Source organism: Ursus arctos, unplaced genomic scaffold (assembly GCF_023065955.2).
Source record: "Ursus arctos isolate Adak ecotype North America unplaced genomic scaffold, UrsArc2.0 scaffold_9, whole genome shotgun sequence".
Classification (NCBI taxonomy): domain Eukaryota; kingdom Metazoa; phylum Chordata; class Mammalia; order Carnivora; family Ursidae; genus Ursus; species Ursus arctos.
In genome coordinates, this window is record NW_026623111.1 from 4,972,721 (window position 1) to 4,993,298 (window position 20,578).

Here is a 20,578-nt window from a genome sequence, read left to right on the forward strand (position 1 = left end):
ATTTAATATCGTCAAAATGGTCACACCTGAGTGCGACCACATTGCTGGTTCCACGTTCCACGTGGCGTGTCCCCGCTAAGGAGCCCCGCCAGTTCCAGAGGCTGAGGCCACATGATGTTGTGTTTCTGTTTGCATTGATTTGAGTGCTGGTGATACGGGCATTTTCTTCCTTCTTTGTAAATTGTAATAACATTTCTTTTGACAATTTCCATTGGGTTTGTTTGTTATTCGTTGGTTCATTCATTCAGTAATTCATTCATCTACTCATACATTCATTCAATACGTGTTTGTCCTAAGTACGGTGTTTCTTACTGACTTCTTCCTGTGTTTTACATATTAAGATAATAACTTTTGCTGTATTTGGTAAAAATACGTTCCTGGTTTGTTTACCTTTTACATTTGTTTAGGATATTTTAGGCACACAACTTTTATGCAGCCCCATCTAGAGAGCTTTTCCATTCAAAGTGCAGGAGTTAAACTTTAAAATACTATTTTAATAACAGTGAGGTCTCAGTGGACTTAATGAAGATTCTTCCTAGAATTTTTGGAAGGGCATTGAAAATAGAAATAGTTTTCTTCCCTGGGCTCTTGTCCTTCCTCTCTAATCACGTGAAGGCCACAGAGTGGTGGTAACAGACTTACGCAAAGCCTTGGCTGAGGTCACACAGGAGTAAGTCACTTCCCAAGTGCCTTCACCTGGCTGAGCCTATGTCCTCAGGTGGACAGGGGGTGATGCTGACTCACACCTGGCTGGCTGCTGGGCCCATTAGGGACAGGTGACCGTACAGGGTTAGGCACATGGTACTCCTTCAGTAAACATCCCTCACACGAGCATATCCACACGTCCTATGCAGTGCTCCAGGGAGTATTACATAAAGTGCCTAGAAAGCCCTCACGACTCACTTTAGTGTCCCTCGCTCCCTAGAGGATGTGGTGATGTCAGGCCCAGCAGTTCCTTCCTCATCCCCTGGGAGGCCCCTCTGGGTGGACTCCCCACCCACCACCTGGGGCTTCTGCAGATTGGTCTCTGGCTCACTCTGAGCCACTGAACGGAGAACTGCAAACCTGGCAGGGTTGGTGTCGGGACTCCAGGACGCGGCATTTTTAAGCAGCACCAAATATTGTTACTAGGCACGTAGGGCAAAGGGGTTTGGTAGTGATGGTGGACAGTGAACCAAGAGCAGGAACCCATCCGTGACTCGGGCAGCTGGTTTGGAAGGGGGCTGGGCAGCAGCCCTGGGGGCCTCCCTCTCTCCAAACTCAGTCTGTTGGAGGGCCACACACTGTAGGAAGTTCCCAGCCTCGCTGAGAGTAGCCCCTTACAAGCTGTTTCCTTCTCCCACGCAGGCCCTCCCTGATACACTCCTCCCCACAGCCCAGCAAATAGTGAGTGTCTAGACCTGCAGCCTTGGACCCCCCACCTCAGATTGGTAGGGCTCCCGTTCCTCTCAGCAACCGTGCAAGATGAGCGATGCGCCCCCTTCATGTCCCCGCCTGCCCTGCAGCAACTGTCTGCTTTGACCCTGTGACCACCCCCCCACCTTTTACCAGCCAACTAGGTGCAAGTGAGAGGGGCCCACCTGTCCATGTGGGACAGTCCTTGGAGACTGGACTCAGACCAGTATTTTCCCATTTTCTCAGATTGGGTCTAGGAGACCCCAGCCCTGCCATAGGTCTGTGACTAAAGATCCCGTAGGTTTGGGAATTGCCGTATGTCTCACTAGAGGGAGTGGCCCCAAGAGGAAAGGTGGGTCTGCAGGACCAGCTAGGAGCCCTGACAGCACCCCCGGGGAGACAGACTGCCCAATTTGCCTGGGACTGAGGGGTTCCTGGGACGTGGGGATGTCCGTGCTGGAATGGGGACAGTCCTCAGCAAGCACACATAAGTTGGTCACCCTGGAGCTCATGAGCTGGCAGCGGGATCAGAGACCCCCTCCCAAATGCACGTGGTTTTAAAAATTGCCACTTGGTGTCATCATCTGACCAAACTGAGGGCAACTTCAGTTTTCTCTTTGGAGGCACAATGCCACTTTTGTAGCATATGAGTGAAGTGCAGCTCTAGTTAGGAATGTCACATGGTGCTTCCGGATGACCTTGCCGGGGCATCTGGCTCTGGGGGCTTGTCTTGCTCCTACTTGCCTGGGGAAGCCCTGTTCCTTCTTGAAGGTTAGCAGAGTCCAAGGTGAAGGGTCATGTCTTGTCCCCACCCCACCCCCACGCCCTCTGCACGCAGCACATGCCCAGCAGAGAAGCTTGAACGTAGGCTGTCTGAAGGTTTACAGGTGATCATGAATCACACCTCTTCCTTTTTAAAAAATTTTATTTATTTATTTTTAGAGAGAGAGAGGGGAGGGGAGGGACGGGGAGGTGGGAGAGAGAGAGAGAATCCCAAGCGGGCTCCACCCCAGCTTCAGAGCCCAGTGCAGGGCTCCATCCCACAACCCCAAGATCACGACCTGAGCTAAAATCAAGAGTCTAATGCCTAACTGACTGAGCCACCCCGGCACCCCCAGTCACAGCTCTTCTTTATGAAGCTCCTTCAAGTTCAAAACCAATTGAGAAACAGTCAAAACCAATCAGACAGAAGGCAGTTTTAAAAAATTTTTGTGTTCTCACTCATATAATAGATCAGTGAATTCAGCTTAGGCCTGTGGCTACAGTCAAGCTTTCCAATAGTTGGCATTAGGTCAAGGTCTTGGGACCCTCTTGAAGGGAGCGTTGGGTCTTAGAGGAGAGAGGGCCCCGCCCCCCAGTTCTGGGGCTCAGGGGTCTGCACTTGTGGGCAGAGACCTAGCTTCCTACAGAATGTCCTCCTCCCTGTACCCCTGTAGGCTGATTCACTTCTCCCCTGAGGGTTTGGGGGAGGGCAGGTGTCCCCATACTCCTCCCTCCTGGAAGGTGGTACAGAGCCACTCACTGTTAGAGTGTGGCCTGGTGGCTATCTGCTGGACTCTCTTTGATATGGAATTTGTGACCTCTCGTACCCAGGATGCTCATGGCCAGTGTTTTCTGCCCTCATTTTGCTCTTTCAGTTGCTGAGAAGCACTTGTCAAGTTTTTTTTTTTATGCATAACATGCATGTCAAATCTTTTTTTTTTAACAGTAGGAAGAGACTGGACACCATAGTCTATAAAACCTATCCTAAGAGCAGCTTGATGTAATGATTCAAAACTGGATTTTGATTTTTTTCCATTTAAATTTTATTCATTTTAGGACTGCTTACATTGGGATATTAAAAATGAAATGTTTTTCATTTCCCGCCAAAAATATGCTTGTCTATTTTTGAGACATTGCACATCCTCTCAATAACATTTAACGGAATGCTTTATTTTGGGCACCTGCTTCTGCTGCTGGCTCTGGGGGGTCCACTTTGGGGGCCAAGCTCACTTTGATGTTGCGGGAAGCCTGTGTGGTCACAGTTCTATCTAGTCTTGTTCCCTCCTTGGAGCCAGCACACCCCCTCCCAGACTACCACACTCTCACATCTGCTCTCCTTTAGCAAATGTTTGTTGGGCACATGCTTCATCCCGGGCCTGTGCTGGGTAAGGAAGTGTAACAGAACATGTCTGATATGGTCCCCACCTTGGGGCTTCTGTGGGAGGGAAACCGACAACAGCAATCCCTCAGGTGAGTGCTGTGAGAACCACTCATAGGATGACATAGGGATCCTGGAGGACCCCTGACCCCATGGACATAGGAAGCAAGGCAGGCTTCCTGGAGGAGGTGACAGCTAACTTGTCCTGAAGGCTGAGTAGGTGTTAGCTTGGTGAAGGCCTGGGGCTGAGGCCAGGGGTGGGAGAGATGGTGGTGTTCCAGGCAGGGAGAGCAGGCTGGGCTTGGGAGCCAGCTCTTGTCAGGAGTGATGGGATGTCCCTGAGGGCTTTAAGCAGAAACAGGTTTTTGAGAGGACATACGGGCTTGAAAGCAGAAAGGGCTTTGGGTCCAGACAGGAGCCTGGAGGGGTGGTGGCAGTGGTGTATAGCAGGTGGGTGTTTGAAACAGGAGGAGGTGGAACCAATGTATGGAAAGGGGAAGGGAAGGAGAAATCAAGGCTGCTCCCCGCTTCCTGGTTTGGGGCTCTTCCCAACAGAGGAACCTGGGAGTGTCCCTTTCCTGAAATGGGGCTCTTCCCCAACAGAGGGACCAGGGAGGCTAGGGAGTCATCAGAGGGAGATGTGGTGGGGCTGTCTGGGCTGCAGGGGGACACTGCAGAGAGCAGAGGGAGCACAGGGGCAGACAGAATCCCCAGGGGGGCAAGGAGCGAGGGGAGGAAGCGCAGGGCAGGGCTCCAAGGGGAGGGGAAGTCTCAGCAGGAGAGGAGAAGGAAAGCCAGGAGGGAGCTGATCCTGTCCTGGCAGCTGAGTGAGGCTGGGAGGCAAGGAAAGCGGTGTGGTCCCCAGGCTGGAGGCAAGGACGCTGTCCATTGTGTTGAGTGTACACATTCATACACTTTGTCAAACGTGGACACACCCCTGCCTTCAGACACCCCCACCAAAGCCCCCACAGGTCTCCCCACCAGCCCATCTCTTAAGTGGGCTCCTCATAAAGTCATACCTACATACCTGCATCCTGAGAACCAGCTGCCCACCTCCTGCTCACCACCAGCCCAGACCCAAGAAGAGGCAGACTGTCCGTTACCTGCCCTTGGCAGGTGCTCGCTCTCCTGCTTCAGACCCATGCCCTGGGACTCCGCACACCCCTCCCTCCACGGTGCACCTGGCCGCTCAGGGGTGCAGCTGCAGGGCCACGGTTTTGCAGGCTGGGTTAGTAATCCCCATTGCCCATCTGTGTGACCTTGGACAAGTGACTTCACTAGGCATCCGTGTCTTCACCTATAAAACACGTGATGCTGTCTCTGCTGTGGGGTGGGTGTGAAGGACTGGGGGAGGTCCCCGGTACGAAGCCATCCTTGCAGCACTCAGTAGTAGACCTCAGTGACACTCAGCCACGCAACTGCAGAACCCCCGGACACAGACAAGGGCCCACTGTGCATGGAGTCAGGCCCCCACAGCTTGCACACCGACTCCCTCCTGGACACACAGCCTCAATTGGACACACATACCCATGCCCATGCATAGGTACACACACACACACACACACACACACACACACACACACACACACAGAGATATCCATGACCCAGTTGATCCCTGAGCAAACACCCGTCAAAGCCGAACACCCGTACAGACAATGAAATTCAATTCTGAGGGCTGCCCTGGGACGGGCCGAGGAGGCCAGGAGCCTCGTTGAGAAGGAGGCCCCCTGCACACGCGACTTTGGTGGAAGGTTCCCCGGCTGGCACGGGTCTCATCTGCTGGCCCTCTGTCCCTGCTGTTTTCCAGTGGCTGAAGCAAATAGAGGGAACTGAAGCAGCTCTGACCCAGAAGATGTTGGACCTGGAGAGAGAAAAGGTAAAAGACTCAGGCCTCTGGGAGGCAGGAGGGTGGAAAGGGTGCCGACAGCCTCCTTCCCAGGAAGGACTCCCATGTATTTTTTAAAGATTTTATTTATTTATTTGAGAGAGAGAGAGTGAGTGCACAAGCAGGGCAGGGCACAGGGAGAGGGAGAGAGAGACTCTCAAGCAGACTTCACGCTCAGCACAGAGTCTGACTTGGGGCTCGATCTCACAACCCTGAGATCACAAGCTGAGCCAAAATCAAGAGTCGGATGTCATCCAGGCGCCCCCTTGCCTGTATTTTTGTATGCATTTATTTGCATGCATTTCTAAATTTTGTGTTTGCCCTAATGGCTGTTCCAGGTAATTGTCATCCATTTGTTTACCCTTTCACTCACTCGGTTGTTCACTTAATACCTATTTTCGGAGCCTCTGTTATCCCAGGCGCCGTGCCAGAATTAGCAGTCCCTCCAGTAAGGAACATGTGGGGTCCCTGCCTTGGGGAGCTGGCTCACAAGCCTGTGGGGACGTGTGCTCATGAGCCAAGAGCCGCGGTGCAGCCTGGGGATGTTAGGAGCAGCACGTGGGTGATGCTGAGGCACTTGGCCCAGTGGCTCCGGAGACACACAGCTGGGCCCCCCCGCCTTTGCTGGCCTCCTTAACGGCCATGAGAGTTTGGGAAAGACACACTGGCCCTTCATTTCCTCATTGCTAAGTGGGAGGTTCCAAGTTCCACCTTGCTGGGCTGTAGGGATGAGAGGCGTGAGACACACAGCCCATTTTGCACCTTGCTTGGAGCGTACGGATCCCTGATGAGAGGTGGTGGTGGCAGTTATTCACCAGGGGGCTTTGGCATATAGGGGGTTCCATTGTGCCCAGCCTGGGGGATGTCAGAGAGGGCTGCCAAGAAGAAATGGGTCTTGAGCCTTCAAAGACAAATTCAAGTTTTGCAAGTAGACATGAAGAGGTGGAAACAGAAGGTAGAAGTAATCGCTTACAGCCTGGGAGCACGCATGGTGTGAGAGGGCCCTGGCTTGGAGTCTAGCCCATCCTCGGCCACCAGGATACTATGGCATCTAGGCCAAGGCACTGGTCTTCTCTGGTCTGGTTTCCTTGTCTGTGAAGTCAAGCGCCTGCAGAAGAGGGGATCTCACCTGGGAACCTTCCAATCAGTAGTAGAGATTTGCATTCCGGATAGACCATGTGTGCAGGGACCGAAAGAGGAGGGGGAGGAGGCACACAGCAGTGAGACTGGTCAGGATGTGGGGGATGCTGTCGTGGGGGGAGGAAGAGCTGCATCTGGGAACGGTTGAGATGGTCTTCAGGGGCTGCCAGGACATGACAAGAGGAACTGAGAAGGATTCCTGCTTGGGCACCGGGTTGGAGGGGCGGGACAGGCTGGATCACGGCTCCTGGGCCTGCAAGGCAGGAGATTCATGCAGGGGGGCGAGCAGAGCAGACCATCACCTCCCTTCTCACCTGAGCCCCTGGTGGGTCCCCAGCTTGGTGGGACCGTCGCTCTCTAGCCGAGGTGAGTAGGTGGGCTCTGAAGAGCCTTGTTGGGATGGGTTCTCATGCTGATCTTGATCTTGGGGGGGGTCCCCTCTTTTTCAGGACCTGTTCAGCAGGCAGAAGGGCTATCTGGAGGAGGAGCTGGACTACAGGAAGGAAGCCCTCGACCAGGCTTACCTGGTAGGACCGGAAGTGGGTTGGTCGCTTTGGCTTATTAGACTCAGCCTCAGAGGCTGTGTTTTCTTCGGGGTTGACACCACGTCTAGGGGCCCCACCAGTGCACGTGGGTGCCATCAAAATGCCCTGTGTTCTGACCGGAATGACTGTACAGAGCAATTGTCCCTTTTTTCCAAATCAGTCATGATTTTCCAAAATACTCACTTAGCCAGATGGTTTCTTTAGGTGTGCGTATTCCATTCTAGCAGTCGTTTGAGATGAGTGGGAAGAAACTGTCTTTCTTATGTGTTTGTTACACTTGAATATTTATTTATGCGTAAAACCCCAAAGCAAGTTTTCCTGCGAACAGGGACGGGGCGGGGGGGGGGGGCAGTCACCAAGGAGCACAGAGGCAGAGCAAAGAGAGCACAGGCCGGTGATCATCAGCACAAAAATCACTTGGTGCCCTATTGTGTTTGGGTCACAGATTTTGTCCCGGGCTTCCTGCTGATTAGCTTAAAATGGGATCCCGTCCAGGTTCACATGGCATGTGGTTTTGAGGACGTGCCCAGCAGCGAGTGAGACAGGGAGATAATACGGGCCCCACCAGGTGTCCCCACAGCACAGAGAAGGGGGAGTTCAGTGTCCCTTCTTGCAGGAAGAAACAGTGGGGTACCCAGAGTCTCGGGTAAGTCTTTGCCCCAGTCATTTGTAGTTAAGATCATTTTACGACATGGTGTATTCCCAAGAAATGCAGAGTCCACAACTGAAAAATGACTTTCAAGCCCTCATTTCCATGAGCATGTCCAGGAAGACGGAGAGCCAGTAGCCCAGGCTTGAGGGCTGGCCCACCTCCCTGAGACCCTTGCCCCTGGTGTCGGGGCTCTGAGGCCTGAATGCCGAGGACGGGGAGCTGGAGAGGTCGTAGTCCAGGGATTGAGCCTCCCTGGGATGGGGCATTTCCCTCCTAGAGCTTACTTTTGGGCACACGATATTATCACGGTGTGGAGGACAGTTGAAAATAGAAATATCTCCTCCTTCTCAGGGAGGGATGCTCACACTCAACCGTTCCCTTGCTGGTTTTGCCTCAACTCTGCCCCCTGCCTTGGTCCTTTTGAGAGCGGCTTTCCCACACCACACACCATCTGTCGCGTGGCACTGCCTCCCTAGCATTTCCTAGAAAGCTCCAAGGAACATGATTTCAGGAGATTGATAGCCACTGAAGCCAATGGAACAAGTTTGGAAAACTCTGATGGGCTTCTTGGGCCCTTAATGTGTTGAAAGTGGAAGGGTGGGCCGGGGCTCTGAGAGGAACATAATAAGCAAGCACTTGGCCAAGCTCACTGGATCACGGGCCGACTTTTCAAGGGTCCTGCAGCAAGACTAGTGATTTCCAACACAATTAGGAAAAGCTCGGTGTCCAGGCTTTGCTGTCTAAGTACTGTCCGCAGGAAGGCCCCCAGGGGTCCCTCTGAGTCCTGGTTCTGCAGAGGAGGCCCCTGGACGTGCTGATCCTGCCACCCTGTAGAAACTACGGTCTTTCCCAAAGACCGTTCCAGAACCTCTGGGGGGATTTCAGGCCCATGACGGGGTTGCATTCTGAGGCCGCGCTGGATGGAGGGACTTCAACAGTCAGGAGCAGTGCCTCGTGCCTGGGCAGGAGTGAGGATGGCAGGTGCCACATATGGGCCTGCGTTCCTTTGTCATTGTGCGGAGTGAGATGGGGGCAGGTCTACAGTGGAGCTTCCGGAATTGGGTGGTGGGGTCCTGGCTGGAAGCTGGGGACCTGCGGTCTTCTAGAAGCTCAGCGGCTGCATGGGGAGAGGGTGAACCAGCAGGCACAGGCAAGCTCTGGCTCCATGTGTAGCCCACATTAGGGCCCCTGGGCTGTGCCAGTGGACAGCCTTCCACCTTCGGATTTCCCATGGGGGACCTTTGGGGTCGGGAGAGGGGAAGGTGATGACGCCTGTTGGTTAAGATTGGCTCTGGCCTGATGGGTCCGGCATCCCCCCAGGGAGTCAGCACAGCCATGCGAACACTGACGAGAGCAGCTGGGAGAGCGGGGGGCCAGACGGCTGCAGAGGCTTGTCCGTGGAACCCCCCCCCCCCCCGCCCAGTCACCTCTCGCCTCTTGTTGGCAGTTTCCATCCAAACTGAAGATCAGTCTGGTGGGTCTTAGGAAGACAAGGAGCAGTTCCTTAGTTCCTTCGATCCCTTGGCTGGAACCTCTGTGGTGGGGAAGTTGCTGGTGTAGGACAGGCTGTGGAGGGTGGAGACCAAGAATGTGCAATGACAGTGACCAGAGCGATGGTCAGCCTGGCCCAGGATGGGGTTTGCGCTCGAGGATGATGTGGCTGGGGATTTAGGGAAGCAGAAAAGGAGCTAATTCTCTCTTTTGTCCCTAGATATTCCCATGAGGTAACTATATTTAAGTGTCTTGGGGTGAAGTGCAAAAGAAATAACTTCCTCTAATGATGAAAACTCTTGCCTTTCACAAGGAGCCTTCGATTGGCCACTAATCTCTCATCCGCTTTGCTAACAAATGGCATCCCGCGTTTTTAGCCGGGAAGGCCCGGTTAGAACACCGTCACTGTTTGCTTTAGGTTAAAATCACATTCCCAACTAGCTGGCTGAAAACCACGTGTGTGCAATTTGAGACATATTTTCCCACCGCCACCCAGGCTCAAAGGGGAGATTTGCTCCCAAGCTGAAGGGAATCCACGGGCCGCCAAGAATGAAATAGAAACTGGTCAAACCAAGCCTCCCTTTGAGTCACACATTTGTCCTCTCCTGTACACAGGAGGGCTGCTCTTGATTGACTAGAATAAGACGTGTTCTCAAAAAGGTGTGCCCGGGGCTGCAAGGGGCTCCCTCCCCCCACCCCCGCCCATGCCTGCTGGCTGCTCTGCGAGGCCCCCCGCACGCCTCCCCTCCCCGCCTGAGACCCCAGCTCTGCCTCCCTCGGCCGCAGTGCCCCGGCCCTTACTGTGCACCTCTTTGTGATCGTCCACTGTCTGTGTGATTTGGGCCACTCAGAAAATCCAGGAGCTGGAGGCCACGCTCTACAACGCGCTGCAGCCGGAGCCGGGGCGGAGGGCCAGCGAGGCGCTGAGCGAGGGCCAGCGGGAGGACCTGCAGGCCGCCGTGGAGAAGGTGCGCCGGCAGATCCTGAGGCAGAGCCGGGAGTTCGACAGCCAGGTCCTGCGGGAGCGCATGGAGCTGCTGCAGCAGGCCCAGCAGGTGAGGGGCAGGTGGCGGGCGCCAGGTGCCTCTCGCCCTCCTCCCGGCCTCTGAGCCCTCCGACGGGCACCTGGTGTTCCAGGCATGTCTGATGGACGGCTGGCAGCCAAGCGGGTTTCCCCGTGAAGCAAGGCAGGTCTTCTCACGGCACAGCAGGTGCACGGCCCGCAAAGGGGAGTGGTGTGCGGAGACGCCTTCCAACCACACGGCCCAGCCCCTGCTGAGTCCTCCTGCAAACCAGAGCCAGCTGTCCCCTGGGCCTCTCTCCCCGGCAGGTGTCTTCTATTTGAAAGTCAGGTTCTTAAAACCAGGAGGCATTGCGGAACGGTTTGCCTTTTTTTGCTGTCTTTTGTGATGACGGCCGGCTAATTTGAGGACTGGACCTGGCGGCCGTATTCGTTGTTAACTCTGGAAACCTCAGAGTATTCCAAGGTTTGGAGTCCTGGGTGAGCGTCACGTGCTGCCGCGCACACAGGGAGCCAGGCCTCGAGGACTGTAGGGTGATGACGGGGGCGAAGGGGCCGCAGCAGCACCCTCCGCTCGCTGGCGGAGACCCTCGATGGCAGCCCCGCGACAGGGTGGGGACGATGATGTCCATTCTCCTGATGAGAACCCTGGGGCTCAAGAAGGTTAAGTCATGTGCTGAAGGTCACATAGCTGGTAAGGGAGTCCCATCAGTGAGGAAGGACCTGAGTGACCGGGGGAGGCGACATCGCAGAAGGCAAGCAAGCACGCCGTCAGGAAGCGGCAGGGGAGGGTCGTGTCTGAAGACAGCACAGGGTTCCGGTGGATTTGAGGAGGGGGCATAGGGGGCACAGCCAGATGCCATGCAGGGCAAGAGCGAAAGAAGGTGGTGAGGGGGAAGGGGGAACTGGCAGGCTGGGAGGGCTGTTCATTCAAGACTTGGTTTGGTTGAGAGGACACGCAGGCAGCCCCAGTGACCCCAGCCTGGCTGTCGCCTCCGTCCCCATGCTGCCCGCTCTGTGCTGATGGCACCTGGTCCTCTGCTCCCAGCGCGCGGGCTCTGATGTGTGTGCAGAGCCGGAGGGCACAGGCGTGCATGCACACACCCTGTGCAGAGGGAGGGAGAGCTTTCATTGCCAGGGAGGTTCCTGACCAGGCTGGCACAGCGAGCGGCAAAGCGGAGGGAGAGGCTGGAGATGGGGGGAGGAGAAGGGAAAGGCATCCATCCACTGACTGAGAAGGTCTGATGTGTGCAAGGGGTGAGGGGGGCCCAGGGTGCGGAGCAGCAGGTGAGGCTCAGGCTTCTGAGCAGAGGGGGAGGGGCAGGGGTGGGGAAGGAGGGGACAGTGGTGAAACTGCCGCTTTGTGTCCACACACCGGGCTACCTCGCGTCCTGAGGGAAGAAGAAAGGCAGGCCACGTTGTTCACGTGAGGACACACAGCAGAAGCGGGGGAGGGGTGGAAGGGGGAAGGGAGGACTTGGAATCCCCGGCCCAGGTGGGTGGGGAAGTTGCTGGTGCAGGGGGGGGGGGGGGACACTGAGGATGGAGACCAAGAATTTGCGGTGACAATGACCAGAGTGATGGTCGGCCTTGCCGGGCGGGGCACTGCAGGATGGACGGTGGAGGGAAAGGGAGGCAAGAGAGGGAGGGGGAGGAGGGGCTTATGGCCAGTACCATCAAGGGGAACTTGGCACAGGGATGTTGGGACGGGCATTTGCATTCAAGGACACTGCCACTGAGCCACCTCTGTTATGGTCACGTGGATAGTGAAAAGTGGCCTGGGGCACCCCCAGCTCAGTGGGAAACCCAAACACAGCACAGATCCTCACCGATTCGCGTGGCTGAGGCTTCTGTGCTGGGATGCGCCTGCCCAGGACATGCGGGGGAGGGACTCCATCCAGGAGGCTGGGGAGGCTCCCAGTGGAGGGCCCAGCTGTGCCAGCTTTTGAAGATAAATAGGAAGATGCCAGGTGGCCACCAAGGGGGAAAGAGCATTTCAGACAGCAGCGCAGCATGGCGTGGGCAGTCTGGGGTGGCAGAGTGGTTGAGAAACACAAACACTGGGACCAGACGGTGTGGCTTTGAACCCTTTTCTCCTAGGTATTAGCTGTGTGGCCTTGGCCAAATGACTTGACCTCTCTGGGCCTCAGTTCCCTTGTGAGGATGGAAATAATGTTTACTCATTGGGATGTTGTAAAGTTGAAACAAACTCTTGTGTGTGAAGTGCTCCCAGCCAGTGTCGGCAGCTATTGTAACTGCCAAGGGTAGACCGTGAGCCTGTGTAGCAGGAGCTGGACCAGGCCTGGGAGCTGGGTGCCGGCCTGTCCGATGTGCAGCGCCGTGCCTCCTTTGTGAGGCTTCCTGACGGAGCGTGCAGCGGGTGGAAAGGTTGTTCAGAAAACCCAGCTTAAAGCAGAATGGCATTTGCCTATTTAAATCAAAAGGTCATTACCTGACTCGAGGGCTCAAATCTCGTGAAGGTGCTCCTCACGGTCTAAGTCTGGATGTATGATGAGCTAGTGAGTGTACCCCAAAGGCTCAGGGCAGTCAGCATTCGGCTGTGACTCCTGGGGAAGCACCGTGGCCCACGTGCTAAGAAAGGAAGGGAGCCAGGTGATTTAAAAAAGAAAAAAAGAAAGGGAGGGAGGGAGGGAAGGGAGAGAGAGAGACAGAGAGGAAGGAAGGAAGGGAGGAAGGGAGGGAGGAGCCAAGCTGCCTGCTTGGGAAGATCAAGGACAAATATCCCTTCAAGAGAGAAAAATCTTTTAAAATGCGAGGGTTTTAGAGTGTCAGTGAAGACCACATGGATAAATCGCTTCCTTTTCCGTTGCTCACCTACCTAAGCATGGAGAAAGTTAACGGCTTGACCCAAAGCCGAAAACTGCTTCTCCTTTATCTCTAGATCATTTCCAAATTAGTTGAAAGTTCCGCTGAAGATAAATGGTAGGGACCCTTCCTCCCCCTGAGGATGAGAACTGCCCTCACTTCTACGAAGATACACCGAGATGCGTGTATCGCCAACACTGACCAAGTCACTGAATGAAATGCCCCTTGGAGGCTTTGGTGAGATAAGACGTGCAAACCGAGTAGCTAGTGCCTGGAGCATGGTGGGCGTTCAGGGAAAGGAGGACTCTCTTCATATAATGACCTCTGTGGGTGTCCACCCCTGCTCTCAGTGTGGGGTCCGTGGGCCAGCAGCCACAGCGGCACCTGGCAGCTGTTAGAAATGCAGACTCTCGGGCCCCACCCCAGACCTACTGCATAGCGTTCTGTGTTTTACAGGATTCAAAGGTGATTCTGTGCAGATGACGGTTGCTTAGTTTTGGTTAGTCGTAAATAGAGATCTGTGAGTTCCAGAGGGGAGTAAGGGCCCATCTCCATCTGCTCAGACGTCAGAACAAGTGCCACAGGGGAGATTTCGACAACAGACGTCTGTGGCTTGCAGCCCTGGAGGCCGGAAGTCCAGGAGCAAGGCGCTGGCCGATCTGGGTGCCGGTGAGGACTCTTCCTGGCTCCCAGACGGCCTCCTTCTTTCTGTGCCCTCAAATGGCCACGGGGGGGGGGGGGGGGATGAAAGGAGAAGGAAGAGGGGGAGGGGGAGAGATTGTTCTCTTCTCATAAGGCCATCAACCCTAGCAGATCAGGGACCCACCCTATGACCTTACTTAACTTAATATCTTCCAAAGGCCCTGTGTCCAAATACACTCACACTGGGGGTTAGGGCTCCAACCTAGGAATTTGGGGGGCGCAGTTCAGTCCATAGCAGGGTCTCATTGCTTTTTTGGTTCTGGAAGGGAGTGAACACTCATTCCTTCTTGTGCTCCTTCCCTCACCCTGTCGCCCTGACTCAGGCCAGGTGAGCCCGTCCTCTGTTGCATTGGGCCATAGAATTCAGAGGACCGAGCCCACCTACTCCCTGCTCTGGGCCCGGTGCCCGAATCAGTGGCAAGGCTTAACAACCGGCCTTCAGTGTCTTCCTCTGTAGTCTGGGCAGTCTGGAGCAGCTCCACCCCAGGCTTTGCCTCGAGAGCCCTGTGTCACCCTGCAGGTGGAAATGCTTGGCCAGACTCTCCTGGTGTGGCTGCTCCTTGCTCCCCGTCCCTGCCGAGCACCACACGTGTGACAGCAGCCGGCATGGGGGCCCCAGCCGGCATCTCGGTGGCTTCATAAAAGGCTCACACTTCAAAGCACATCTGTTCCCTGTAACAGAATTTCCTGGAGTTGGTCGTGCGAGGGTGATGCCCAAGCAGAGGGGAGGATTCTTTCCAGCAGCCCTGAGACAACGGGCACAGCAAAAGTGAGGTTTTGTGGCTTCTGCTTGCCTCCGATGGTTATTTACCGGTCGAGCACCTGTCATGTGCCAGGCTCGGGTCTGGCCACTGGGGCTGGGGCAGTGAGCCAAGGCTCTGCTCGCGTGGAGAACATGCTCTTATAACCCAGTGAGGAAACTCACAACTCAAATAAACACCAAGAATGTCAGAAAGGCTGAGAGGACATGGGAGAGGATGTGAGGCAGTAAATCCCTGGGCTCTGTGCAGAGAGCAGCAGGTCCAAAGGCCCTGAGGTAGGAATGGATTTACTGTGCTTGGCGAAAGGTGTACATTGTCTGTAAGCTGTAATTTGCAAAAGTAGCAGCTGCTGATACAGGATTTTTAAGAACCAGAGGCCACAAGAGCTGGGTAAAAGCCAGCTCCCCGGGGAGCAGTGGCCCTTCGTGACCACCTGAGTTCATGGCCAGTGGAAGGCTATGGGGTGGCATTAGGAGCACAGGCTCTTGGGTCACACAAGTTTGGATTCAAATCCTGCTCCGACTTACAGTGTAACCTGAGTCAGTTTCCTGACCTGTAGAATGGGGACAGTCACAGCAGCATCTCCAGCCGGGGTCAGTGAAGAATTGATATTAAGTGCTGGAAACAGTATCTGCCACATGCTAAGCCCTGGACACGTCTAAGTTCATATCTGCCCCACTTGACCTTCCCCACCCAGCATGACCTTTACTCTACACTCTGTCACGTTGTCACAATAATCCTCGCCAGTCACTCATTCGACACATGCTGACCGGGCAGGTGTCGGGTGCCAGGCCCTGTTCAAGAACAGGGAGAAGGGAGAATGCAGCAAAGTCTCAGCCTTGTGGAGTCACACCTGGCAATGATAAATAGGGAGACGTGACAGTGGGCGGCCGGGGAACCCCCGGTGAGCTGTCCTGGGGAGGGGACCCTGCCCCCAACACCTGAAGAGTGGGAAGGAGCCCTTTCCTACTTGAACCCTGCCACCCCGCCAGTCATCCCCTCATCCTTGGAATAGAATCCAAGGCCATGTATGGTCTGGTTCTCATTACGGTGTCCCCTCCCCGCCGTGACCCACCCTGGCACCTGCTGGGCCCCTGCTTGGGACAGGCTCCTTCTGTCCTCAGGCTTCCATTCAGATGTAGCCTGGGGAGCCACCTGCCCCACAGCCCTGTAGACCTAGCTGCTCTCCCCCCCACCAGAATGTAAGCTCTGTGAGGGCAGCAACCTCTTCCTAGAAGCGCAGAAGTTGTTCCTGGGGGATTTTTGCAAGTTCTTTGAAAGCTATAAAGTGTCACCCTCCCTCCACATGATACTGTAGTGTACAAGGTCCTCCCTCCCAACCCCTGGGGCCCCCATTTCACCCTCAGGGCATGGGGTCACAGAAGAGGGGTTCAGATGTAAGAAATTATGTGATTCCCCAACACCCACCAGCTGGAAAACTTGGGGCACAAGACCCAGGCCAGGGTCCAGCTGAGTGTTCTTTTTTCTGTTTAAAGATTTTATTTATTTATTTGTCAGAGAATGAGAGAGAGAGAGCACAAGCAGGGGAGGCAGAGAGAGAAGCAGGCAGAGAAATAAGCAGGCTCCCTGCTCAGCAGGGAGCCCAACGTGGGGTTCGATCCCAGGACCCTGGGATCATGACCTGAGCTGAAGGCAGAGCTTCACCGACTGAGCCGCCCATGTGCCCCCCAGCTGAGTTCTGTGCAAATTCCTTAGGGCCCCAGGCATATTGACCTGTATCTGTTGAGCGGATGAATGTGTCATTAGAGGTGGTTCTCAAAGTGGGTCCCCAGACAAGCAGCATCTGCATCACTCAAGAACTTGCTGGAATGTAGCTGCTCACGCTCCACCCCCCAAACTGAGTCAGAAAGTGCTGGGGGGCCCAGTGATTTGCAAGCCCTCCAAGTAACACTGATCTGGATTTGAGAACCACTGTCCTACAGGATACACGGAAGACTTCTCCAGGCCTGGCGAAGGGCCCACGGAGGCCACGTGCCTATTGGGCCTGACCTGGATCGCCTGCCCTGCAGCCCGAGCACTCTCTGCAGGAGTGAACTCCCCATCTGCATTCAGGCCTGGCAGGGCTGCAGCCGGCTGGGCAGTGGTGGTGGTGGGGTACCAGCACTTGAGCGGTGACTCTTGGGCATGTGACTGTCTGGAAAAGGTCGCACTTGCTGGCCCCCCTGGGTGGGATGCCATGTGGAACTGGAAGGAGTGGGCTGGTAAATCCCGGAGGGAGGGTGAGTGCCCCAGGGGCATTCTGCAGATGTAGCCTCAAGCAGGGTGACCAGCCGGTCCCATTTCCTGGGGCTGAGGGGTTTCTGGGGACCCCAGACTTCCAGTGGCAAAACCAGGAATGTCCTGAGCAAACTGGGACAGTTGGACATCCTCGATCCTGTGCTGAGCAGGCTTCTAAGGGGTTGGGGTGCATGTGGCTGTGATGGCCACTGCCAGGCCTCGCTTCCCCTGCCCCGGCGCCCCGGCTGCAGCGAGGTCAGTCTGGCGCAAGTCCAGCATCTGATGCCACTTCCAGTCCATGCTCTTCATTAGCCCGCACCGGGCGCCCCCCCGCACCGGGCTCTTGGTCCAGGCGGGATGCTTCTGTTTTAAAGAGATCCTGTCCTAAGAGTCCATACACCATGTGATTCTGTTTCCGTGCGCTTCAAGAACAGGCGAAATCGACCCTCTGTGGTGGAGGGTGGGGGGTCTGGGGAGCTTCCTGGTGGGGCCCTCTATCTGGATGCGGGCGGTGGAGATACGGGCCTGCAGGCGCATAAAAGCCAGGCACGCTGCCCACCCGTGTGTGCCTGCTTCTCTGCTTGCGTGCTACACCACGATGAAGAGTAAAGACTAAGTTTTCAACCTGGAAATTTTACCTTTTCTGATACATGAGGTCGTGTGTTTCAGAGAGTCCGAGAATTGGAGGCTAAGCTGGAGATCCAGAAGAGACATCTGAAGGAGCTGGAGGAAAAGGTAGGTGGGGAGCCCAGGGCCTCCCTGCCTCCGCCCCCCCCCCCCGGGCTTCTTGCTGGGACAGGTCACCATGGGGTCTGGTCCTTCTGCGCGGCCAGCTTTGTAACACCAAGAACAGGCTCTGCCCCTCGCCTCCCTTCTCTGCCCCCGTCCCCCCACAATGGGCACATCCATGAAATAAGTAGCTTCTTCAGTTGCCTTTCTAGGGAAGAAAAGTGCAGTTTGGGACCAACTTTGTATGTGGGTGGAGTGGGGGTGATATGCCCTTCCCCCCCCACAGAAGACCTTTTGGGGTCACTGTGACCCTCTCTGGAGTGATAAGCCAGGCTTGGTTGTGTCCCATGGACCCCTTCAGCTTAGATGACTTCTCTGTGCCAAAACCCAGTTGTGTGTTCTAGGGAGTCTCTCCCCTCCCGGCGGGAAGCGAGGCTGACCTGCCCCATGTTGACACCTGGCCCCATTTGTCTCTCTGCGTGAACATCATTTTATGGGTGGGGGGACGGCCTGAGATCGGTTCAGACACTGGACCCTGATCCCACAGCTGGGAAGGTGTAGCAGGGCTCCTGGCTGCTGCAGCCACCCGCTCAGCCCCTCCAGCACATCCCGTTGGTCTAGGCAGACAGACGAATGCCACTCAGAACCACGTGTGTGGCATCTCTGTGCCCCCTTACCACCTCCCGCGCATCCACCCGGTGGCCATGGAGTCCTTGAGCTCAGGGACCAGCTTGTATGCGTTGCTATATCCAAGACAGTTCTCACCATGGAATAGGGCACCTCCCATGTTTGCCAAACGAGTCGTAGACAAGTAGAGCAGAGCCTCTCATTGCACGTTCTGTGTCACAGGGGTAAGCTCACGTGTGGGAGCCACATGAGGCTCCAGCCCCATCCAGGGGTCATCAGGGATGATGTGCCCGAGGAGGGGCTCCCAGTCTGAACCTCGAAGCCGATATGCAGTCACCCCAGGGAGGAAGAAGGAGAAAGAACATTTGTGGGGTTCAGTGGCCTGAGGCAGGTCTTAGGAGAGAGGAAGCCAGCTCCCCCCAAGGGCAAAGTGGGGCCAAAGTCATGGAAGTCTCCCGAGGGCAGATTTTGGAGCAGATATCTAAAAATGGGAAAACAGCCCCTCCCCGTTCTGGAGGCAATCAAACAATGTGGGCCCAAAGAGACAGGACAGCTCTTCAGATGATGCTAAGCCAGTTTTAGAAGTTTCCTCTCCTTTCTCTCCCAAGAGGATGCAGAAGTCACCTTCCTGCATCTTCCCTTCATCACCAGCCGCTGTGCCTCCGGCCCGCACAACTGGAGGTGTCCTCCAGGGGGCAGCAGAGGGTTGCAGCTGGCGGCTCAGCACAGGGGTTTCAGCGGGTTCTCCCGCTAGAGCCCTGGGAACCCCTGTGGGATTCTGGTTTAAGCGGATGCCTAGTGTCTCCATCTGCCACATGCCCACCCTGCAACCTTCTGGGGTTGTGTTGAGGTCCCGAGGGAATCTCAAGTATAATTCGCCCAAGAATCCCTGGGGATGACCTGACTTTGCAGGCAGGTGTGTTTGGGCTCTGCCCCAGGCCGGCCCTGGAACCCTGGAGGGTTTATCCCTCCACCCTGGCCTGGGGGCCTGCAGCTCTCCCCGTCTTCTGGGGTGGTTGTGAGGATTGCATGAGCTTGGGGTGTGAAGTTCTGAGCCCCAGGTCCAGACGAGGTTGGTGGGCTGCAAACATTGGTTCTGGGTCTCAGCCCCCCATCTGCACTTTAGGACTTGAGTGGGCAAATTGGGTCCACAGAGTAGGAAAGGACAGCAAAGGGACTTCAAACACACCACAGCTGTCTGGCGGATAGAATTTTAAAAGGTGGTCTAGGCCCACGCATAAAATAAGGCAGGGGGCGTTTTTAGTGAGGAGGCCTCCCGGGCAATGTGTGAAGCCCCCTTCTGCCTCTTGCCTCAAAGCAAGTGTGTGTGGGTTGGTCAGTCTCCTTTTGTCACAAAGGACTTGCCGAGGAGGGCAAACAGCAGGCAGACTCCTGGTCGGGCCAGTAGGACGAGAAACACCCAAACATCATTTCCCTGGGGCCACTAGTGGAAAATGGCTGCAGCCACATTATCCGTGGTTCATGTCTGTGGACAGGAGCCCTTTCCTGCCACACCCCACCGGGTGCTCTTGGCAAGTCCTTCCCCTCCCTGGGCCTCAGTTTCCCCACGTAGAAAATGACAGCTGGGAGACTCCACATAAGCCCCGCCCAGCTCCAGCCTTCAGTGATTCTAAAACTTGTGTAAATGGTGGGGGCTCTCTGTTTGGATTTTAATTTTTCAACAAATAATTAAGGGGAGTTATTACCTCATTTTTGGCGGAGGGGAGAATGATTTTCGAAAGCCCCAGGTGATGCTCCAATAGGTTCAGATGGAAGAAAGCGAGTCGTGAATTCAGAAAGAGAAACCTACTTTCAAACTGATCTGTATAATTTTTCCTTCCTTTAAGGCCATTTTTCTTCCTGCTTTTTTTTTTTTCTTCTTAAAGCAGATGAATTGAATGGCACAACAGATTTTAAATAATGGTCTCTTGGGAGAGCAGGTCCTGGTGGGGATGGTGCCGGGGGGAGGGCTTCTGCTCATGGTCAGGTGGGTCTGGGGGGACCCCACCTGGTCCTTAGGTGCAGGCCTGGCCTTTGGTGGGAGCCACCAGCCGTGACCACGGGAGGGTCCTTCCTCTGTTTGTAACATGTCCTGCCATGGTCTGCAGGAAAGCCAGGTCTCCGCACCGAAAGCATCCTGGTCTGTCTGAGTCGGCCGGGTGTTTGGGAAGAGCAGTGGGGGCGTGGAGGAACTCCAGAGGGTGGGTTTTCCGGTGAGGTCAGCTGCTGAGGCCCACTCACTTCCCCGACCTCCTGAACCCGACCCTAGTGTGGTAGTTCTTGTGGAATGTGTCACTGAATCCCATACTACATATCTTACATCTTTTTTCTTTTCTTTTTCTCCCCCCTCGTTTTCTTTTGGTCTTATTTTATAGTTTTTGTTCCTTTTTTTGTTTTTCTCACTAGCATTCATTCTGTGGCCTTGA

At 55.2% G+C, this 20,578-nt stretch overlaps 1 protein-coding gene across 1 annotated transcript in view; it reads left to right on the top strand.

Annotated features, from left to right (window-relative positions):
- JAKMIP1 (janus kinase and microtubule interacting protein 1) overlaps positions 1 to 20,578 on the top strand; it is a 94,604-nt gene extending 74,026 nt beyond the window's left edge. The window contains exons 17-21 of the mRNA XM_044389712.3: positions 5,343 to 5,411; positions 7,010 to 7,087; positions 10,100 to 10,303; positions 17,466 to 17,531; positions 20,528 to 20,578. Of these exons, the coding sequence (XP_044245647.1) occupies positions 5,343 to 5,411; positions 7,010 to 7,087; positions 10,100 to 10,303; positions 17,466 to 17,531; positions 20,528 to 20,578 (468 nt within the window). The remainder of the gene's footprint in view (positions 1 to 5,342; positions 5,412 to 7,009; positions 7,088 to 10,099; positions 10,304 to 17,465; positions 17,532 to 20,527) is intronic.